Source organism: Lissotriton helveticus, chromosome 1_1 (genome assembly GCF_964261635.1).
Source record: "Lissotriton helveticus chromosome 1_1, aLisHel1.1, whole genome shotgun sequence".
Taxonomy (NCBI): Eukaryota; Metazoa; Chordata; class Amphibia; order Caudata; family Salamandridae; genus Lissotriton; species Lissotriton helveticus.
In genome coordinates, this window is record NC_136057.1 from 1396706418 (window position 1) to 1396725158 (window position 18741).

The 18741-nt window shown below is 43.5% G+C and overlaps 1 protein-coding gene across 1 annotated transcript in view; it reads right to left on the reverse strand.

The window, feature by feature from the left end:
- Positions 1–429: 429 nt before the first annotated feature.
- The window catches only part of EPOR (erythropoietin receptor), a 163132-nt gene continuing 144820 nt past the window's right edge, over positions 430–18741 (reverse strand). The window contains exons 7-8 of the mRNA XM_078684180.1: positions 14816–14903; positions 430–4409 (exon numbers count right to left, since the gene is read on the reverse strand). Of these exons, the coding sequence (XP_078540306.1) occupies positions 3693–4409; positions 14816–14903 (805 nt within the window). The 3' untranslated portion in view covers positions 430–3692. The remainder of the gene's footprint in view (positions 4410–14815; positions 14904–18741) is intronic.

Consider the following 18741-nt stretch of genomic DNA (forward strand, 5'->3'; position numbering starts at 1 on the left):
TACAATTATATAGAGTTTCTTTCACTTTATACATAACTTGCCTCTTAGCATTTAAAGGAGCCCCACTCATTCCCTATCATCAATGAAGCTTATGTAATTACAATCACGGTTCTCATACGATTTAATAGGGTCGCTTTCATTCCACCAGTGGCATAGGTAGACCATTTGCCGCCCGTGGCGGCCCCTGCGTTTTGCCGTCTCACGGTGGCTGCAGTTGAGTGGGGGTGCTGGAGATCCCTGCGTTTGCTGCCCTGCAGCGGCTGCAGGTAAGAGCGGGGGGTGTCCCGTTGCCCTCAAAACTCATGCTGCCCCCCCTTTGCTACACCACTGCATTCTGCTCTTTGCTTGATTCATGAACTTTGATGAAATCTCACACATTCAGCGACTATGATCATTTAGTTTCGTCTTCTCTATAATATAAACATAAAGTACAAAAATAAAAATAAACTTTATTACAAAAGTTATATAAAAATACTAATCTTACAAAATCGATAAATGAGACAGAACACATCACAACATATGCTACGGGGATCTCTGTCATGACATTCTCTCTGCTTTTCATAAACACTACAAAGCCCCTATCCCTGCACATATGAGAACCCTGAAACACATTATTTTCACAACAGATTGGTACAAAACGTATGCCATTAAGAGGCCACATTTTCTGCATTGTTTTGTGTTTTAAAAAACAATTCCAAAAGGGCAAACTAAAAATATGGTGTATTTGGCTGAACACACCAACAATTTCAACTGTTTGTTACAATCCCGACTAAAGGAAAAGCGTATCTTCTAAAAGTCTAACCAACATAGTGCTAATATGATGCCCTACCTTTAAAGAATTGTAAGGCAACCTATCTTCTCATCATGCAGTGAAGACGTTTTTTTTGTGGCTACCTTCAAAGAATCCATGATCAGTGCAACCTTTTTAAGGCTTTTTTTGGCTTTAACCCCTTGCGCGCATATTCGCGCTGTGCGGGGGTTTTATTGAGTGGGCGGGATTTGGACGGCCCCCACAAGGGGTTAAAACTTAAATTTTTAGGATTTGTTTTGCTCACTCCACGTTTTCTAGCATCCAATTTATTTTCCTTAAGTATGTGCCTTTTTTCTTGCTTATTTCCAGAGGTGTTCCTCCTCACCTCTGTCTCTAGAGCCATTATGCATGCACTCTGATAACAAGATGTGTGAGTGATCAGCTTTCCAGATTTCCATCCTGTCATGATATGTGGGATTTGCTTAGAGATATTCAGGGTCTACAGTGAACAGAACATACAAGGCCTAGTAATGATGGAGTGTCCCTTTTAAAGGACAGTTTCCCTCACCCACCCGAAGGTGGCATGCTTCATCATAAGGTAAAAACCTTGCACCGCCAACCTAGTCACTGTGTGGGTTGGTTGTAGCAACACATTTCTGGAAAGTAGTTTTAATTCTGACAATAACTTCATACAGAAAGGTGTCTAAGCTTCAAGCCCAGTGTTTGGAGGAACCTTATGTGGATTTCCACTTTAAGAACTTTTCCTTAGGACTCATCTGTCTTCCCAACACAACGTGATATCAGATTTGCTTATCAACCTGTTAGTTTCACTCCAGGTATTCTTCCTAGAGCATTTCCTATCCAGCAGAAATATCTCTTCATGGCATACATGTGAAGGGGGCAGTAAAATGCTACTTGGACAAAATCAAAGTCCATAGACAAATGAAACAAGTGTATATTATGGAGCGTTCTGTAATTGAAGGCCTTAATCTCAGAAAAATATACTTTGATTAATAGTGTCCCGCATGATTATGTATTATCAAAAGGCAAATAGAACACTTCCAGGTAAGTCACAGCACATTCTACTCAAAATATGCCTGTTTCAGATATCTGCATCGCATCAACCTGGATGTCAGTGCACACTTTCACAAAAACATTACTGTATTGACTTTTAATTTGGCTAATTGGATTATCTTTTTAAAACAGAAAATATATACCTAATAATTATTCTAAAAGCACTATCTTACACGGATCCTGCACATGCACAGAGATATTTTACTATTTATGGATTCAGAGAGAATACCCATGATAAAGAACTAGGATTACAGCTAAGTAACATTTCCATCTGCAACACATATTCACCAAATATTATGTACATCGGTGACTCAGGGTATAGAAAAGCATTAATATTAACATATTGTTCTTCAGTGTGGCAAAAGGGCCTAGTATCATTGATATTCCAGTTACCAAAATCTTCCTGTTTCAGCCATCCATCCAGTTGTCTGTTTACAAAAACAGTCATCCAGTGTGCCTGCAATGGAAGTGACTGTCAGCTCAGTCCATGGCTATTCCAAAAGCCAGCATAATATTTTCTAAGAACCCTTGGGTGCAGTAATACAAATAAAACACATGGCAGTGTTTAGCTGTGTCAGTTCTGTACTTTATACAGGTGCTATACTTGTTTAGGAGCTATATAATTCCTGACATTTCCGAGTAGAGTCTTGGCACTTGTGATTTCTTTTATGGGCTTGCATCCTGAGGGAGCCCCTAATCACCACTGAGGTTTGGTGAACACATACACGATAATATACAAAAGCATTACAGTGCTTCTCCATGGTCTTCTTTTCTTGATCATGTTAGGTGTTATCACATTTAAGCATCTTAGAATAATCTTTTGCAACCCACATCCCCTTCATGGTGATCAAACCCTCTTTTCTTTCTCCATCTCAGGTTATTTTATTGCAGTTTCGAAGCGGAGGAGGTAAGGGTAGAGTAATAATCAGCTTTGTAATTTGCAGTCATTCCTATGTTAATAGTGTGCATCTCCACTCTAGATGAAGTTCTCAAGAAGCAGTCAGAACTGTGTTTTCTGATCTGCAGTTCTGCTTTCTGTGCAACTAGTAGCTGTTTTATTAACTTAGATGTGTTTTAGTCTCTGTAATTAGTCAGAGCGTCATTACCTTGACCTTCACATTTCTGACCTCTTTTCTGTATAAGCCGTTGGAACTCCTACACCGAGCTCCAGCTCAACCCTCTTCTGTAGGCAAAAAGAGCTCAGCTTCCTGTTCTAGCCTCCGAATGCAATAGGAGCTATGTTGCATGAAATACAGTTCGCACCGGAGAAGGAACTGTTAACTGAGCTGCAGGCTTTTGTTCTCCAAGCTCTGTTATGTAGGACTTCTGTAAACTGCAGATCTGACCTCACCGCTATAAGCAACACTAACATCTCTCCGCTCTAAGCATTTCCTCTCGAATTCGTTCTTTCCCTATTAGAGTAGCCTGGACTGGGACCCCTTATGTCAGAAAACCATATCTTCGCCTCTGGTAGCAATGGACAGGGGTCAATGGTTTTGAAGGGATTATAAGTGATACATTTAAGGTTGAGGTTAACCAGGCTAATTGTAAACACCTTGCTTCTCGCAGTCATTCTCCACTCCTTTGGTTCTGATGAGAGGGAACTGGGTCTACTCTAGGACCGGTTTGAGTAGTCACCATCTAGCACCTTTTGGCATTTCAGGCCGAAGCATGCCTGGAAGTCTGGTCTACAATCTGTATGTCATGTTCTGCTGAAGAAAGTTGGAAATACCGTTGGATGGTGAGAGCCTCTGTTATTGCCTGGCTCAACTGCCTCCCTTGCCTTTTTGCAACATGATCTCATAGCAGAATACTTTGGAGATGCAAGGTTTTACCTTTCTGGATTGTTCTCAGTAATTTGAAATCCTCAGCATTGTGAGTACAGGACCTGATTGTGAGGAAATGTGCCCAGACTCACACCATTCTCATACAGGTTGCTGTAGAGGCCCGGACTACAATTCATGCTGCTGTAGTCAGTCGAGACCCCGGAATCGGAGACTAGAAGGTAGGGGTATTTGAGATCAGTTTGGCCTGCCCGTGGCTGGGAAGACAAAGCCAACTTGGTGGGGTCAAAGACAGCGTACTCAAAGCTGGATGTGGATGTTTGTTCTTCATGGCTGGCTTCTGGTGAGCCGCTACTGCAGGAGCCAGACCTGCCAGAGTCCTGTTCTCTCTTCTCCCCTGGCTCCTTGTTGCTGTTTGCAGATTCTGTGCAGATGGTGCATACAGACTCCGGCCGCTCGAGCAAGGCCTGGGAGATGGGGCCACCCAGACTTGCGACATGGCTGTCCGTTGCTAATCTGCATGGCATGAGGTTGTCGCCCAGGATCACGTAGCTATCCATTGAGAGTGGTGGCAGGTGTGCAGGCATAGGGAGCTCGCCATCCTGCTCTTCCAAAAAACGTTGCATTTGGGGGACGAAAATGGGCATGTCTTCTGATCCCCGTACATGGCCCAGTGTTAAAGGGAATCCAGGTAGTGCAGGCGTGAGCTCTGAGAGAACCTCCAGAGAGGCCACCAGGCCTTCCACGTTGTAGATACCAGGCCTCCAAGACTGATATGAGCTGCTGTGTCCAAGCCACTGCTGTAATAGAAAACAAGTTGGGGTAAGATACTGTACATGACAAATGCATATTAGAGTTAAGGATGAAAAGGAAACACTTGCATAGTGGGCACATACATGTTTCCAGGGCCTAATAAACAGCTGTTATTGATTCACAACCCCATAGAATTCATTGTATTAACTCCATGAGGATGACAGGATGAGTTAGCTTTTCAGTATTCCAGCAAGTGAACCTTCCGATAGCCAAGGATGTCCGCATTTGTTACTAAGATAACCCAATGAGCCCTTTTGCGATGTTTCTATTTTAATGTATTGTATCTTTTATGGCTGTATGTTTTGCCGAATAAAGATTGTATTTATTATTATTATTACTACGATCACTGTCGAAGAATATTAACCAGTTGAGTTAACGTGCCAGGATTTTAATACAAGGTTCACCGGGTCCATACAGACCTCCGCAGTGTAAATATTAAGGCAACTCAAGCTCCTTTATCAGGAGTCAAAACTGCCACAGTCAGTCTGAAATAAGCAGGAGACATTATTAAAAATCACCGAACTGTCATGAGTACAACCTATCTCCCTCGTAGAAAACAAAAAAGTGTACCACAAGTACAATATCCCACTCCATTATTACAAGAGTTTAAACGACTGACTTTTAGGTTGCTCATTGATCTCCCAATACACTGATTGTCCACACAGAATTTCAATATGCTAGCCTTTTACTTCAGGCATCCTTTTACCGGCTCTGGTAGAAAGGGACACAAACTTCAAAGAGCCGAACATGTGGCATTTTTAGAAACTTTTGGGCCTGATGTATATCTTACAGGATGGGGTGATGCCACATACATCAATTGTTGCTTACATGTGAACGAACTTGTTATTCTGTTTTGTGTATAATTGTAATGTCAGTTATTATGCTTGAGTGCTTTTGCTACCTACATACAACTGTTATGACCGAGTCTAAAAATCAGTAAAGAGATACACAGATCTACAGACTCGCAGACTCCATCGGTTTTACCGTGTACTTGGGCAAATTGATGATAGAGTTGGTGTCTAGCATCTGTAATACTGCAGTCTGGTCGGTCTGTCACCGTAACTCTCCTGACTGAAATACCTTGATGATCTCCGTCCCCTGTCCTGACCTCCGCCCCACTATGATCTCCGCCCCACTATGATCTCCGCCCCACTATGATCTCCATCTGTCTGCCCCTAAAAAAGTGGACCCTTGGTAGGAATCTACGTGCTTGGGAAAGGGTGTGTATGCTGCTGAGCTAGTACCTGGTTGTTCGTTGTCTGTTTCTGAACCACCCGATACCCATGATTCAGATAGAGTGATGCCTCTCTTCTGTGTACTTCGTGGAAACCTCCCCCTATTTGTATGTCTGCCCTGGTTATCTTGTTGATACTATTCATCTTTTAGATAGGGGTATATCATTATGTTGTCGTAGCTCTTCAGATCAGTAGCCAGTTTATCTAATTTCTTAATTTGTGTATTGATTTAGAATTCCTGAACTGTCTGTTCTAAATTTTCTGATGCTTCCTTGGCATTAATCTGCAACTGTGACAAAAACATAACAGAGTACTTCAGAATCAGAGAACTTACAACCAGGTTCTTGCTTCGCATTATTCAAACCCTCTCCCAGACATATACTCAGCCGCAGTGTCTTTTTTCACCACGTGCAGATTGGATTTTTTATCGTGTGTTGACACTATACCACCTTCTGGATGTTGGACATTCTTACATGAGATAAAATTTACGGAGGTTACCATGTCAGTGACGGAAATGATAACGTTTCATAAATAGCGATACCATTTTTACAATTGGTTGAGCAGGTTTATCTGTTGAAGGTCCGCGTTTGTTTTGTTTGTTCGCTCGTTGAGAAGTTGCACCAGCCGAGTGAGGGCTGTGCTTTGCATTTCGCATTCACCAGTTCACATGGTGGATTTTTCTCCACTTTCCTAAAACGATGTGCCTCGGATCTTTCATTCACGCTGTAAGGCATCATTTACCTTTTTTGATGGAAGGCATTTTTTCCATTAGATACTTTCTTCGACATCATCTTCATGGGGACAGAAGTGACATCGTTTTATTCATTACCTTTCAGTCGATGACAAGCAAGGAACTTTGTGAGGCCATCAGTTGGGCATGCATTTGTAACCTTTAGTTTTGGTAAGTGATTATTCATGTGATGTACTTTCCACATGACCACCCTATGAAGCTCATGACTTTCTTGGTTATTTGTCGTTACACAAGATGACTTGCTCTTTATGTATCACTATCAGATTAGCACATCCTGATTCCAAGTAGTATTGTCTTTATTTTTATTAATTACTGTATTGTTGGAATGTAGTGAACAATATAACATTGAGCCTGGTGGTCTATATTCAATGTATTCAATATGAAACAACATGAAGATAAGTTAATGCTCTCCCCAAAAACTAAGTAAATATTTTGTTAAGCCATTCCGACATAACCATATGTGCTGATACTAAAAAACAACACCAATCACAAACCAGAAACGTCATAGAAAAGTAAGTATATGTAAATTATTAATGAAACAGAGAACCATTCCAAAACTAATTATATACAACCTAACAACCTCAATCTATACAAACTAACAACAAATAAACATTTTAAATGAAACCGACACTCTTTTTTTGTTCCTCTAAGTAGAACATGCATGTAAGTATTAATAATAAAAGCATTAGCATTATTTTATGTGCAAACAACAAACGTATACACATTTTAATATCATAATTCTTGATACAATTACACTATATTCAGAAATAATGACAGAAAGAGCAAGATACATAATATCCCAGAAAGGAAAACAATTACTAAGTCCCATGGACTACACCTACAACCAAGTACATCAATAGAAAAATTGAATTGGATATGTACCCAATTGTTATTCTAATGCATGCTGTGGGAGGGCCACTACAAAAGACAATGTTGTAACTAATGTAAGGCAACATAACCACCCCCCAAATTTGACCGAAATAGAAGTAAGGGAGGTGGTGCAGAATAGAAGAGAGGCAAGCACTAGCTCCCAAGAGCCCACAACACATATCCTAAAAGATATACTCTGTAAAGTCCCCGAACACATCACAGGCCAACTACCACCTATACACACTTTTGAACCTTTAATTGCATGAACTAAAAAAGCCATCAGTGATTCTCCTCTTGCCCTAGAAGATACAAACATTCCTGAATACTTAAAATGTACTCACAATGAGGAACCCATCCTGTTATATGATAATCTAAACAATGAAAGACGAATCGTAATATTTTCTATAGCAGATAACTTACTAAACCATTGTCAAACATGAACCTTCAAAATGTGTCCTAATCCTTTTACTCAGATATACACCAAACATGGTGAAAATCATAACACAAAAATCCCTTTTATATATGCCCTACTACCAAATAAACATAGTAGCACTTACTACGAGCTCTTAAAGTACATTACACATAAAACAAGTAACAACTACTACACACAAAAAATAATCATAGTCTTTGAACAAGCCATAATTCAAGCCATTTTAAAAATGTACCCTAACACAGCCATACAGGGCTGTTATTACCATTTCAATCAAAACATATGGAGGCACCACCAACAATCTGCAATAAGAGCCTGATTACAAGTACGGGGGTCCTAAGACTGCCGTACCTGTGGTGGTGGTCCGAACGCTGTAACCTTGGTGGTCATGAGTTTGACGGTCGGACCTCCACCAGCCGTCACAAGATTGCACCACCGGCAGAATCCTGGATCCCGACAGGGCGGCGGTGGGGAAATCGGTGATCTGCGGCGGCAGTCTGTTCATGGCAGGGACCCCACCATGAATTGGTCAGCGGAAAAGGAGCCCCAAACAGGACCCCAGGGTGTTATAACCCATGGGGTGTGTGCATGGGGGCACATGTTGTTCCCCCTCTGCATGCACTGTCATGTGTGTACTGTGTGCCATGCACGACATGGTGCATGGCACACAGTGCACTTATTTGCAAGCACCACAGCGGAAGCATATGCTTCAGGCTCTCTATGAGCCAAAGCATACTGCTGTAGTTGCACCGCCGACACAACACCGTCAGTCTGACGAAATTGTCGTAATACTGCACTCTGGATGCCACCGGCTTTTCTGGCGGCATCATGACCGCCGCAATGGCGGTTCAGTGGTCGGACCGCTGATTTCCAAATCTGGCCCTAAGTGTAGAATATACTACAGTCAATTTGTGTTTGAAATATAAAAAAATTATAGCACTAGCCAATGTCTCTCTCACTACAATTTACTAATAGAAAGCCGTTTCTACCAACAAAACAAACACAAACCAAGGGGCTCATTACAATGATGGACGGAAGCCCATCCGCACTGGTGGCGGTGGCGGAAAACGTACATCTTCCCGCTCCAGGTGCGATCATTGCGACCACCGAATCACAATGGTACAACAGAGGCCATTGTCCACCCGCCGCGGTCTTTCAGGCTCCGCATGATTTGTGCGTACGCAAGGGTGGTGTATGTAGCCAACAGAGCAAGACCATTGTGCGGAAACACGTTTTGTTTGCCAACCAGATTACGATGTTGCAAACAGCCATTCCCACCGCCGCGTAAAAAACACCACGTTGCGGGTGGCGGAAACACAACAACAGAGAGGAAGAGCCGATACAGAACCCATCCAAACTACTGGAGCCGCCATGGATCCTGCGCGACAGGCCTTCCCACTGCACTTCCTGCTGTACCACCGGCAGACAAGACGCTGCCGCGCTCAACAGCAGAGGTACGTACCAAACATCTCCATTCATGCAACCCCTGAACAACTATAACTCCCAGCAAGCCTGGCGGCACCACAATGAATGTGGCAACCTGCCAAATGCAAAGTGCAGGGCCCACCGAATCCCCATGAGTGACCCTTGGTGCCCCTGAAGGCAATTGAGGCCAATGCCGAGCCCCGCAGTTGCAGAGCACGCACACTTCAAATATCAAAATATGTACGCCATGGCTCCCATTGGCTGATGGCTCATGCGCATAGTGGTTGCCACACCACGGGGGCCTGGAAGCAGTGACTGCAACCCTGCATCATTCAATTAGGGCTAATGCTTGTCATCTGTGCGGATGCCAGCTATCACGCATGTGAACACATACTGCATTTGCATTGGTGCCCTGGGAATTACATCACACATCACAACTCATTTGCCGAAAGTGACTGGTGCACCCCATGTGTAATGTTGTGGTGCACGAGGCCCCCATGCATATAAAGTAACCACACAGACACCATACATGTATAGAAGAACTGGCCAGGGCACGTGCGTCAGGCCCTGTTTGTTGGCAGGGGCACATGTCCAGTGATGCCTGTGCTGGGTGGCTGTAGGGTGGGGAGGGTGGGCCATGCTGTTTGGGAGGGAAGACAGAGGGCCTTGTGCGAGTTGTGGTCTTGCTGTCAGGGCTCAACATCCCCCTCCCCCAGTGGGTTGGCTACCTACCTGTTAGGAAGCACTGTCGAAGGAGTTAGCTGACACATGGCTGTGGGGAGGGGAGGGTGGGCCATGCTCTTTGGGAGGGAGGCCCGGGTGCATGGGCTGACTACCTACCTGTGAGGTGGAGCTGAGTAAGGAAATGCTAGCCTTGTGATCCATTCATATTGAAAGCATGCATTCCACATGAGTTTGATGTGGGGTGGCGATTGAGGCTCACTTGTTGTGCACAACAGTACATTGCAGTGTGATGGGAGACATTTGTTAGTACTTACCAGCCTCCACTCCCCACTTGATTCCTGTGAGACTCTCTGGATGCAATATGGCAAGCACCTTCTCCTCCTCTCTTCTTGGGGGGCATGGTGCAAATGAATGAGGGGTGCAGGGTGCAAGGTAGTGGTGGAGATATGTGAAGTGTGTGAGGTGTGTGGGTGAAAGCGGTGTTTTGTGGAGATAGGTGGGTGTGATGTTGTGCAGTGTGAGTCAATGGTGTCCTGTCTCTCTGTCTCGGCTGTGGTGTGCAAAGGATGCTGGTCCAGGAAGGAGTTGGTTTTATACTGTGGTATGTGGGTGTGTCCACATGAGTCATGACCTCCAGATGTCTCTTCCGTGCTGCGCATGGCTTTCCTTACCAGGAGCAAGCTAGGGTGTATCATTGTGGTATGTGTGTTGTGACTGAGGGTGGCAGGGAATACAGGCACCCTTTGGGCATTGTTGTGAAGTTGGTTCCATCCACCATTAATTTGGCCTATGTGCATGCGCAGCGGTCGTACGCAGTACTCGGTCCGCCAGCTCCGCATTCTCATCGTAATTGGTCCCCTAATGGATTATTTCGAAGATACTTGGGTTGGCAAACTTCATTATTCAAAAATGAAAATCATAAAAGTAAAAAAAAAAAACATACCAAACTAATTTCAAACTAAATATAAAAACTGTTCTTTATTACATTAAAATTAATACATTTTAGAATATATAGTCCCCAAAAAAGAACTAATTCCAATAATACACATAAAGAAAATGTAATTATTAATATAATGTTTGGTGCATTTTAATAAATAAATCTGACATAACTATAGAACAAAATATTACTTTATACGCTATAAATAACACATTTACTTAAATTTCATGAATGATTTATACATTAAAAAATGTTTCAAATAAATGTAAATATAAAAATCAAAAAGTTGCTAACAATGTATTTACAATGACATTATAATTTTCAACATTTAAAAAAAGACATACTAATATTTTATATTTTCAGAAAAAACGAAATTGAAAAAAATAAATATAATGTTTTTATAATACTAAATTTACATACATTTTACATTATTAAATTCAAATTTGACAAATTATATTTTTTTACCAACATTTCTATAATTTAAATATTCTTTCAATATGTACAAGAATTATTTTCTTTACATTTAATATAATTTGTATACATATTTATTCAAAATAATTATAACCTTTTATTTAGAAAAATAATATAACTAAATATGTATAAATTGTTTAGAATTAATTTGCATACCATTAAAATAATTAACATTACATTTAAAAAATGTTATTAAAATGTTCACTTTTTAAAAATCTCCCCACCCTTCTCCCCTAAAAACGCAACAGCCTGCTACTAAAAATAAAATTATATATACAGTTCTTTACACATTAATACAACTAAAAATACAAATTTCAAAAATTTTATAATTAATAAATTATCTTACTAAATACACAAATAAAAAAAAATTAAACATATAAAATCAAACACTACAATACATGCAAAACAACACTTACAAACAATATTATATAGATCAATATTTTCCAAATCGATATTTTTTACAATATTAAAAACACTTACATTGATATCCTTAACTTTGATATTCCTGTTGACTAGTTGACTATAGTTTTAACATCTCAATATTCCTGACAAAATATTTTTGTATCAAAATTATTTTTTATTTAATATTTTGGTCAAACACTTGTGATTCATGGATGAGAATTTTCTTTATTAGCCTGTATATCACAGTCAGAGTGTGGCGTTGTATTGACCTCTTTACATTTGGTTGTGTGGTGTATCTTATTGCAGTATTTTCCTTATTTTGAGCTGGCTCACAGCAGCGCTTTTTAATATAGAGCAGAATGTTATCTCACCACCTTCTTTTCCCACCAGTCCTGGCCAGCCGGTTGTGGAATGGAAGCAATGAATGAAGGGCTTAAATCTTACTTGGATACCAATGAGATGGATATGTTTACCCATAAGAAGAAATATGCCTTAATTCAGCACTGAGCTATGAAAGCGGGAACATCCTCAAACACCTTCCACAGGAAACTGTAATGGGTGAGGGCAATGCTGATGTTGAATATTCCTCTCCTTTTAAAATGTTGAACACACTTTGAAACAATACAAGAATGTGATTCTGGATAGGCATACATTCTACAGGCGGCATCAGCGTCTGGCCGAAACTATTGAAAGTTTTTGTGGATTCTTAGCCACAACTTGGGAATACAAACATTCAAAAATAAAATGATAAGAGATTAGGGGCCTTATTACGAGTTCAGCAGTCCGACTGTCGAAGGACTGCATCCACGACTGCTAGGAGACCGTTGTGCCTGTGGCCTTCTGACCACCGTATTCTGAGTTACTCCAGGGACCGTCTGTGTGGCTGCGGCAGTCTTGCGGCGGTGGGCAATGATTTTCCACATATCCATGCCTGTGTGTTCATTCTGACTTCAGACGTATCGAATGCATACATATGCATGATATATGTGGAACAATACCACCTACTCATTGCCGGAATCCGATCCATATGTGAGCAGTCCCGGTAATGGGTACATGGTTGTAGAAGGTGGGGGTCATATACCTCGAAGTGAAGATGCGTAGGAGGAACCTGGGGAAATGGATCCGCATTGAAATCTGCTGGAAAGAACTGGAAAGAAGTAAGTATGCACCCCAAATCCTTCGTCTCTTACGCCCTTGAGGCGGTGGTCCGACCGCCGCAGTCTGCTCTTTGGGAAGCCAACTCGTAATACGGACGGCAGTGCTGCGTCTCTGTACCGCCCAATATAAGGAGCTTCCCCCAACCGCAAATACGGCGGTCGGCGGTGTGCTGGAAGTGTCGATGTTCCATCAGTGGTCTTTCAAATCCACTCTACCCAACTCGTAATATTGAAGACGGCTCACCGCCGGGGCGGCGGTCCACGGACTGCCAAACTCGTATAAAGACCCTAAGTGCATGATAAAACAGGAGACTTTGCTGACACTGTCAATATAATTTGGATAAAGCAATAGAAATTACAAATGACTTTGGAAGTACAGCATCCTACATGGATGAAATATCTCTTTTCTCGCAAAAAAATACACTAAAGGTGATTGGAGGAATGTTTGCAATATGTCTAGCCACTGGCAATCGATAAGCGTAGCATTCAAGCCCATCGTTTTTTTGCCGACAATGCAACCTCAGTTTGGACCCAGCCCTATGCAAATCTGTCTTGACCCTCTTCCTCATGGGAACAGACTAGCCAGAACTACCAGGCCAGGTCCTCCCTGAACCAGAACACAAGCAACCCAAGACCAGTTTCGCTCCGATTGGCCACTTAGGTCATTACATCAAACATACAAAAGGTGAGGGGAGGAATTCTTGCAATAAGTCCAACCACCACCTTTTGTGTTTGATGTACCGTCCTAAGTGACAAGGGCATATCCAGATGTGGGTCCCTTGCACACTGTACCACTGGAACCATGGTAGTCCAGTCTTGGGTTGCTTGTGTTCCGGTCCAGGGAGGACCTGGCATGGGAGTTCAGACTGGACTGTTCCAATTGGAGCAGGGTGAAAACTGATTTGCAAATAGCTGGTTCCAAATTGTAGTGGCATGTTGGGCTAAAAATTGATGAGTTGGGATGCTACCCCAAGTGATTGCCAGTGGTTAGACTTATTGCAAGCATTCCTCTCATCACCTTTTGTTTGTTTGTTGTCTAATCTCACAACCTCAATGTGGTATAGTGTACTCACAAGTGGCAAAACAAGAAACAGAAATAAAGTGCTGCGGAGTATACAGCAGATTCAGTTGAGGAAGTTATTGAATTTTATGTTGATGATGTTTGTGCTCCTAGTGGTGCAAGTGGTGAGAATGATGATCTTGTGATGCAGGCCGGTGCGAATGTTATAAAGCAACCATATTCATGGTCATTATTTACCCTCATTTGTGTAGAAGATTGGGGTGAATTCCAATATGTGACAATGAGAGACACTTCAGAACCCTCGCATACCATTGGAAACTGATTGATGGGTTGGGTGAGTTTGTCGATGTTCTAACTTTGAAGGCAAACAACACACCTGGCATTGATTATCTTGCTTCTTAGGATGGGTAGATCAAAGGAATTTGGAAAGTATAATAGATCCCTAGAACATGTGTTGCTTAGAAGAGAATGTGACTATATATTTCTGGTGTCATCGGAGTGGGAGAAAAGATATCTGAAAGTGTTTAGTGTTAAGTTGAGTAAAGTGAAGGGCTTTTCCATAGAATACAGTTCCCGGTCTGGTTATGGATCTGACTTTTCCCCCCAGATATTTCAGATTTTTATTCCAGTCCATCTCCTGGCCAGTATTTTTCTTAAAATTTCACTGCTATGAGTGCAGTCTCTTCATATGTCACATATCGATATGTCAACTAAATGTGGCCTAGATAAGGATTTCACTGTATTAACTTTGCTCTTTATGATGTTCACACTATTACCTTAGGAAAACGTAGTTTTCCAGAGTGAGTAGCCTTTCAAGATCACACAGCGCCTACCATTTAAATAGAGTGCTCCTTGAATTATGGGTGTGGCCGGCCCTGCCTTTAAGAAGCTTCTTTTTAAATTGAAGGAGAATGAGGTTTATGATTTCAAGTTTCAAGACAGTTCAAGCCTCTAACCCTTTCCCCACAACCTCATCCCCCAGCACCCCATAAAAGTCAGTTGCACCTTACCTGAAAGTTACCCTTGTGGGTGGTAAAAAGACCATCAAAGTGGTTGGAAGGGTCTGGAATCTGCGGCCAGATTTTACTCTTCAGGAACCTGCAATAGGCAGAAAGACATGTTAAGGGTGTAACATGAACAACAGGAGCGTGGTTTGATGGAATCAATCTTCTGAGAGAGGGAATGGCAGCAGATTTTAGGCGGCAAAAGGAAATTTCTTTTTGTTGATTGAGGGCCCTTCTGTCTATAAGGCCAAATATTTTCCTGGAATTACCATTGTTGTCAAAACCCAGTGCATTCACCAATATGTAGATTAGCTTGAGAGCATGGGCTACAAGTCAATGAACACATTCAGTGGAGCTATGAATATGGTTTTCTCTAACACCGCTGCCTGTTATTTGCCTTCATGCCTTCAGCCAGTGCAGGACTGTACCTGGACTCTAACTATCACTGCTGCTCCTTTCTTTGTTGAACCTGTGGACTCTGCAATACTATGCCTGGACACGAGGCATTGCCATGCACTGGTGTCAATTTCTACCTCGCAATCTCACCCAGTGCATCACTATGGTTGAACACAGTTTGGCACAGCTGAGTTATGAGCTGCTTCTTCCCTCACGACTCTGAACAAGTCCTCAAACTCAGCAGTAGGTGACACTGCTATACCAACGACTAACTCCTACCAATATGCTCCACACATATTTGACAGTGGCATACTGCAGCTGGCCTCTGAGTGACACTGTTGTCTGTATGGTACACCATATGATCAGCTAATACCATGCTATGGCCGGTTGCTTGGTGGTACTGTTGCTTGTTCTGCCAGGACATTGTCGTACTTTGTCTGGGTGCAGAGACAGAATATCGAGTACAAAATATCGAGTTGTACAAATATCGAGTCATTAACATCGTGAGTCAGAAATATCGACAGCAAGAATATCATCTTCAAGAATATTGACTTAAGGTAAGTAATATCAGTTTAAAAAATATTGAAGAGTTTAATATCGTTAGCAAAAATATAGATGTTAAAAATATCATTTTTAGGTCTTGCGCCTGCGTTGCACTGCACTGCAGTGCTCGCGCAGAGCGAGTCCTTTAGTAGGTGAAAAACGGGGTTTGGAAGCTGCCCTAGGAATCGCACACGCTCCTGCCTTTGCTTTTCCTTTTGTGGGCCGCTATTGGCCTTTGCGTGCATCTTTTTTATAAAAGACTGCACGCAATTGGCCAAAGGCGGGCGCATTGCTCCGCCCATGGCCTATTGGTGTCTATTACGCACTTGGTGCGCGTACAAGACACCAATAGGCCATGTGGTTTCAATTATCGTGCCCAGACACTGGCGCGATAAGGGAAACCACATGGCTTGCGGAGGCGCGCCCATGTGTACCACTCGCGAGCTTCTGTTTTTCTTTGGATCCATTTCACTGTGAAGCAACCCGCAGGACCCGGCTTCCGAGGCCGCCTTCAGCAAGGCGCAGAAATGGATCGAGGTGAGGGTGGGTTTTGCATTGTAATGTCATTTTTGGGATGTTATTACTTTGATGCTCATACCAGGTGCTGCATGACGGTCCACCATCCACCCAATGGCCAGTTGCACGCAGGACACCCACGTCCCGACTGGTCCATCCATGTACCATGTCACCCATTGGGAGATTGATTCAGCACCCCTCTGCATCTGCCAGGAAAACCCTCGCATCACCCCAATCCAATTTCCTGAGAGCAACCAGTGAAAGTTTTAGTCCTCTGCATTTTAGGACCAGGCGTATATTATAGGTGTATGTAGCAGGCCTAGGTGGGCAGTTTCTAGCACAAACAGGCCATAGGGTGAAACTTAAGCTTTTTCGGCCTGACCACTGTTTGCTTCGCATTAGAAGTGCACGCCTTCTATGTGTGTAGCAGGGTTAGTTTACTCTCCGAACAGAGTGTTAGCGCCTAAGAGGTTTTGAAATCTTTTTATTGGAATTAAGAGTGAGATTCAATTTGCGGTACCGAATCAGCCAAACATTACACTTTTCTTTCATCGCTGCATACAGACGAGCAGGGGTAGAATTCCACGGCTCTGTTGTGTTCTGCAGTTTAGCAATGACATTGAGTCAGTGGACTCCTGCGTAGGGCGATAGACGCCGGCGCCGCGGAGTTGCTCCCGAGACGCGTCATGTGCTGTTTTCAGTGGGAGGTGACAGGTGAGGCAGCCGCCACTGCAGCCAGCCACAATAATGTGGCCCTGTTGGGGGGAGCAGGCAGGGACCGGGCGGCCGTGACACCCCTTGGCCAGGGAGCCTGAGGCGTATGCATTAACGGTGCAGGCATCAACAGGTGCTGCAGCGTCACCCTTGGTCACTCGCAGTGTGGCACTTGTCAGTCTAGTGCACTGGCTGAGGGCCTGGGAACAAGCAGGCGTGCTGCTGCGTCACCCTTAGTGAGTGGCAGTACGGTACAGGTGTCAGTCAGTACAGTGCATTGACTGAAGGCCTGGAGACAGGCAGACATGCTGCTGCGTCACCCATGGTGAGTGGCAGTACGGCACGAGTGTCAGAGTGTACACTGCACTGGCTGAGGGACTGGGGACAGGCAGCCGTGCTGCAGCGTCCCCCTGTCATGAGTGACAGTCCGGCACGGGTGCCAGTCAGTACAGTGCACTGGCAGAGGGCCTGGAGAGAGACAGACATGCTGCAGAGAGAGTCACCCAACTGCGTCACGGCCTGTCAGTGGTCCAGGCTGCCAGGGGTTGCGCCACCCCTGGAAGGGCGCTCTTCCCGCCAGCTGCGAGTTGGCCTGTGACGTGTTTGCAGTTTGTCCCCTGGGGGTGTGTGGCTGGGGCGCGTGCGCAATGGCTGCTTATCTAGCCCCCTCCACGGTGCCTGGAGTTTATACTGTAAATATGTGTGGTTCCAGGTTTAGCGCCTCATTGCCAGCGTCAAGGGTGCCTTGCGTCATCGCCTGAGGGTGGGAGAGGTCTGTGCCAGGGGGCCAGGCCCCTCACACACCTCCAGCCCTTGGCACGTGCCATCTTGTGTCACGCTCGCGGTGTCCCTGGGTCAGGTGCATCTGTCCAGCAGCTTCTCTGGCCAGGCTGCGGGGAGGTTTCTTTTTTTATTTTCCTCGGTTGAGCAGTGGGTTGCCAAAGGCAAGGTTTGGGAGTTTAGACCTAAAGTTAAAGAGAGAGATTCCATGACCAATGTACTTGTAGAAAGCACCACTGTACATAGTCACAATTTTATCCCCCTACTTATTAGTGGTCCCTGGCTGAGGAAACTCACATGCAACTCACTCGGAGGGATGAGAAGCTGCTGGATGATTTAATGGCCTGGCACGTAATGTGTGCGGCAGGACTGACAGCAGAGGAGCTCCCCTCACATGGCACAACTGAAAGTGGGAGCAGTGAGGTGGACACACCAACTGGGTATGGGTCTGATTGGGAGCAGGGGGGAGGACCCCAGTGATATTCTTCACCTGTGTCAGCGCCATCCCTGGTTCCTTTCTCACGGTACCATTACAGTATGCTTTTGTATCCCTTCCCTTGAGTCCGTTCCTCCCTAATGCCGCCTGTAGTACTAAGTGCCACTAATGAGGTCGGCGATCTGCGTACATACACTGATTGGATGGCAGTTATGTGTTATTGTTTATAATGTATAAACTGAAAAAATAAAGTTTAAAAAAAGAAGAAAACTTCATGCAACTCAAACTTCAATCTTCTTCATGCTCACTAACTGAATGCTGATCTGCTTGTTTTGTTTAAGGGCTGCTATTTTCTGTTAAAAACAGAAATAAAATCGCTCATACTTTTAAACCTGTTGTATAAGGGACTGCTCTTTGGGAAGGATTTTCAGTTTTTTATGGGTGATTCCCTAGAAAAGAATTGGTTGGTTTGTACTAATTGTTTTTCGGGAGTTTAAACCATCAATTTTTTCCTCCCGGAGTTTCTCTTACTTCCCGAGTCGTGCAG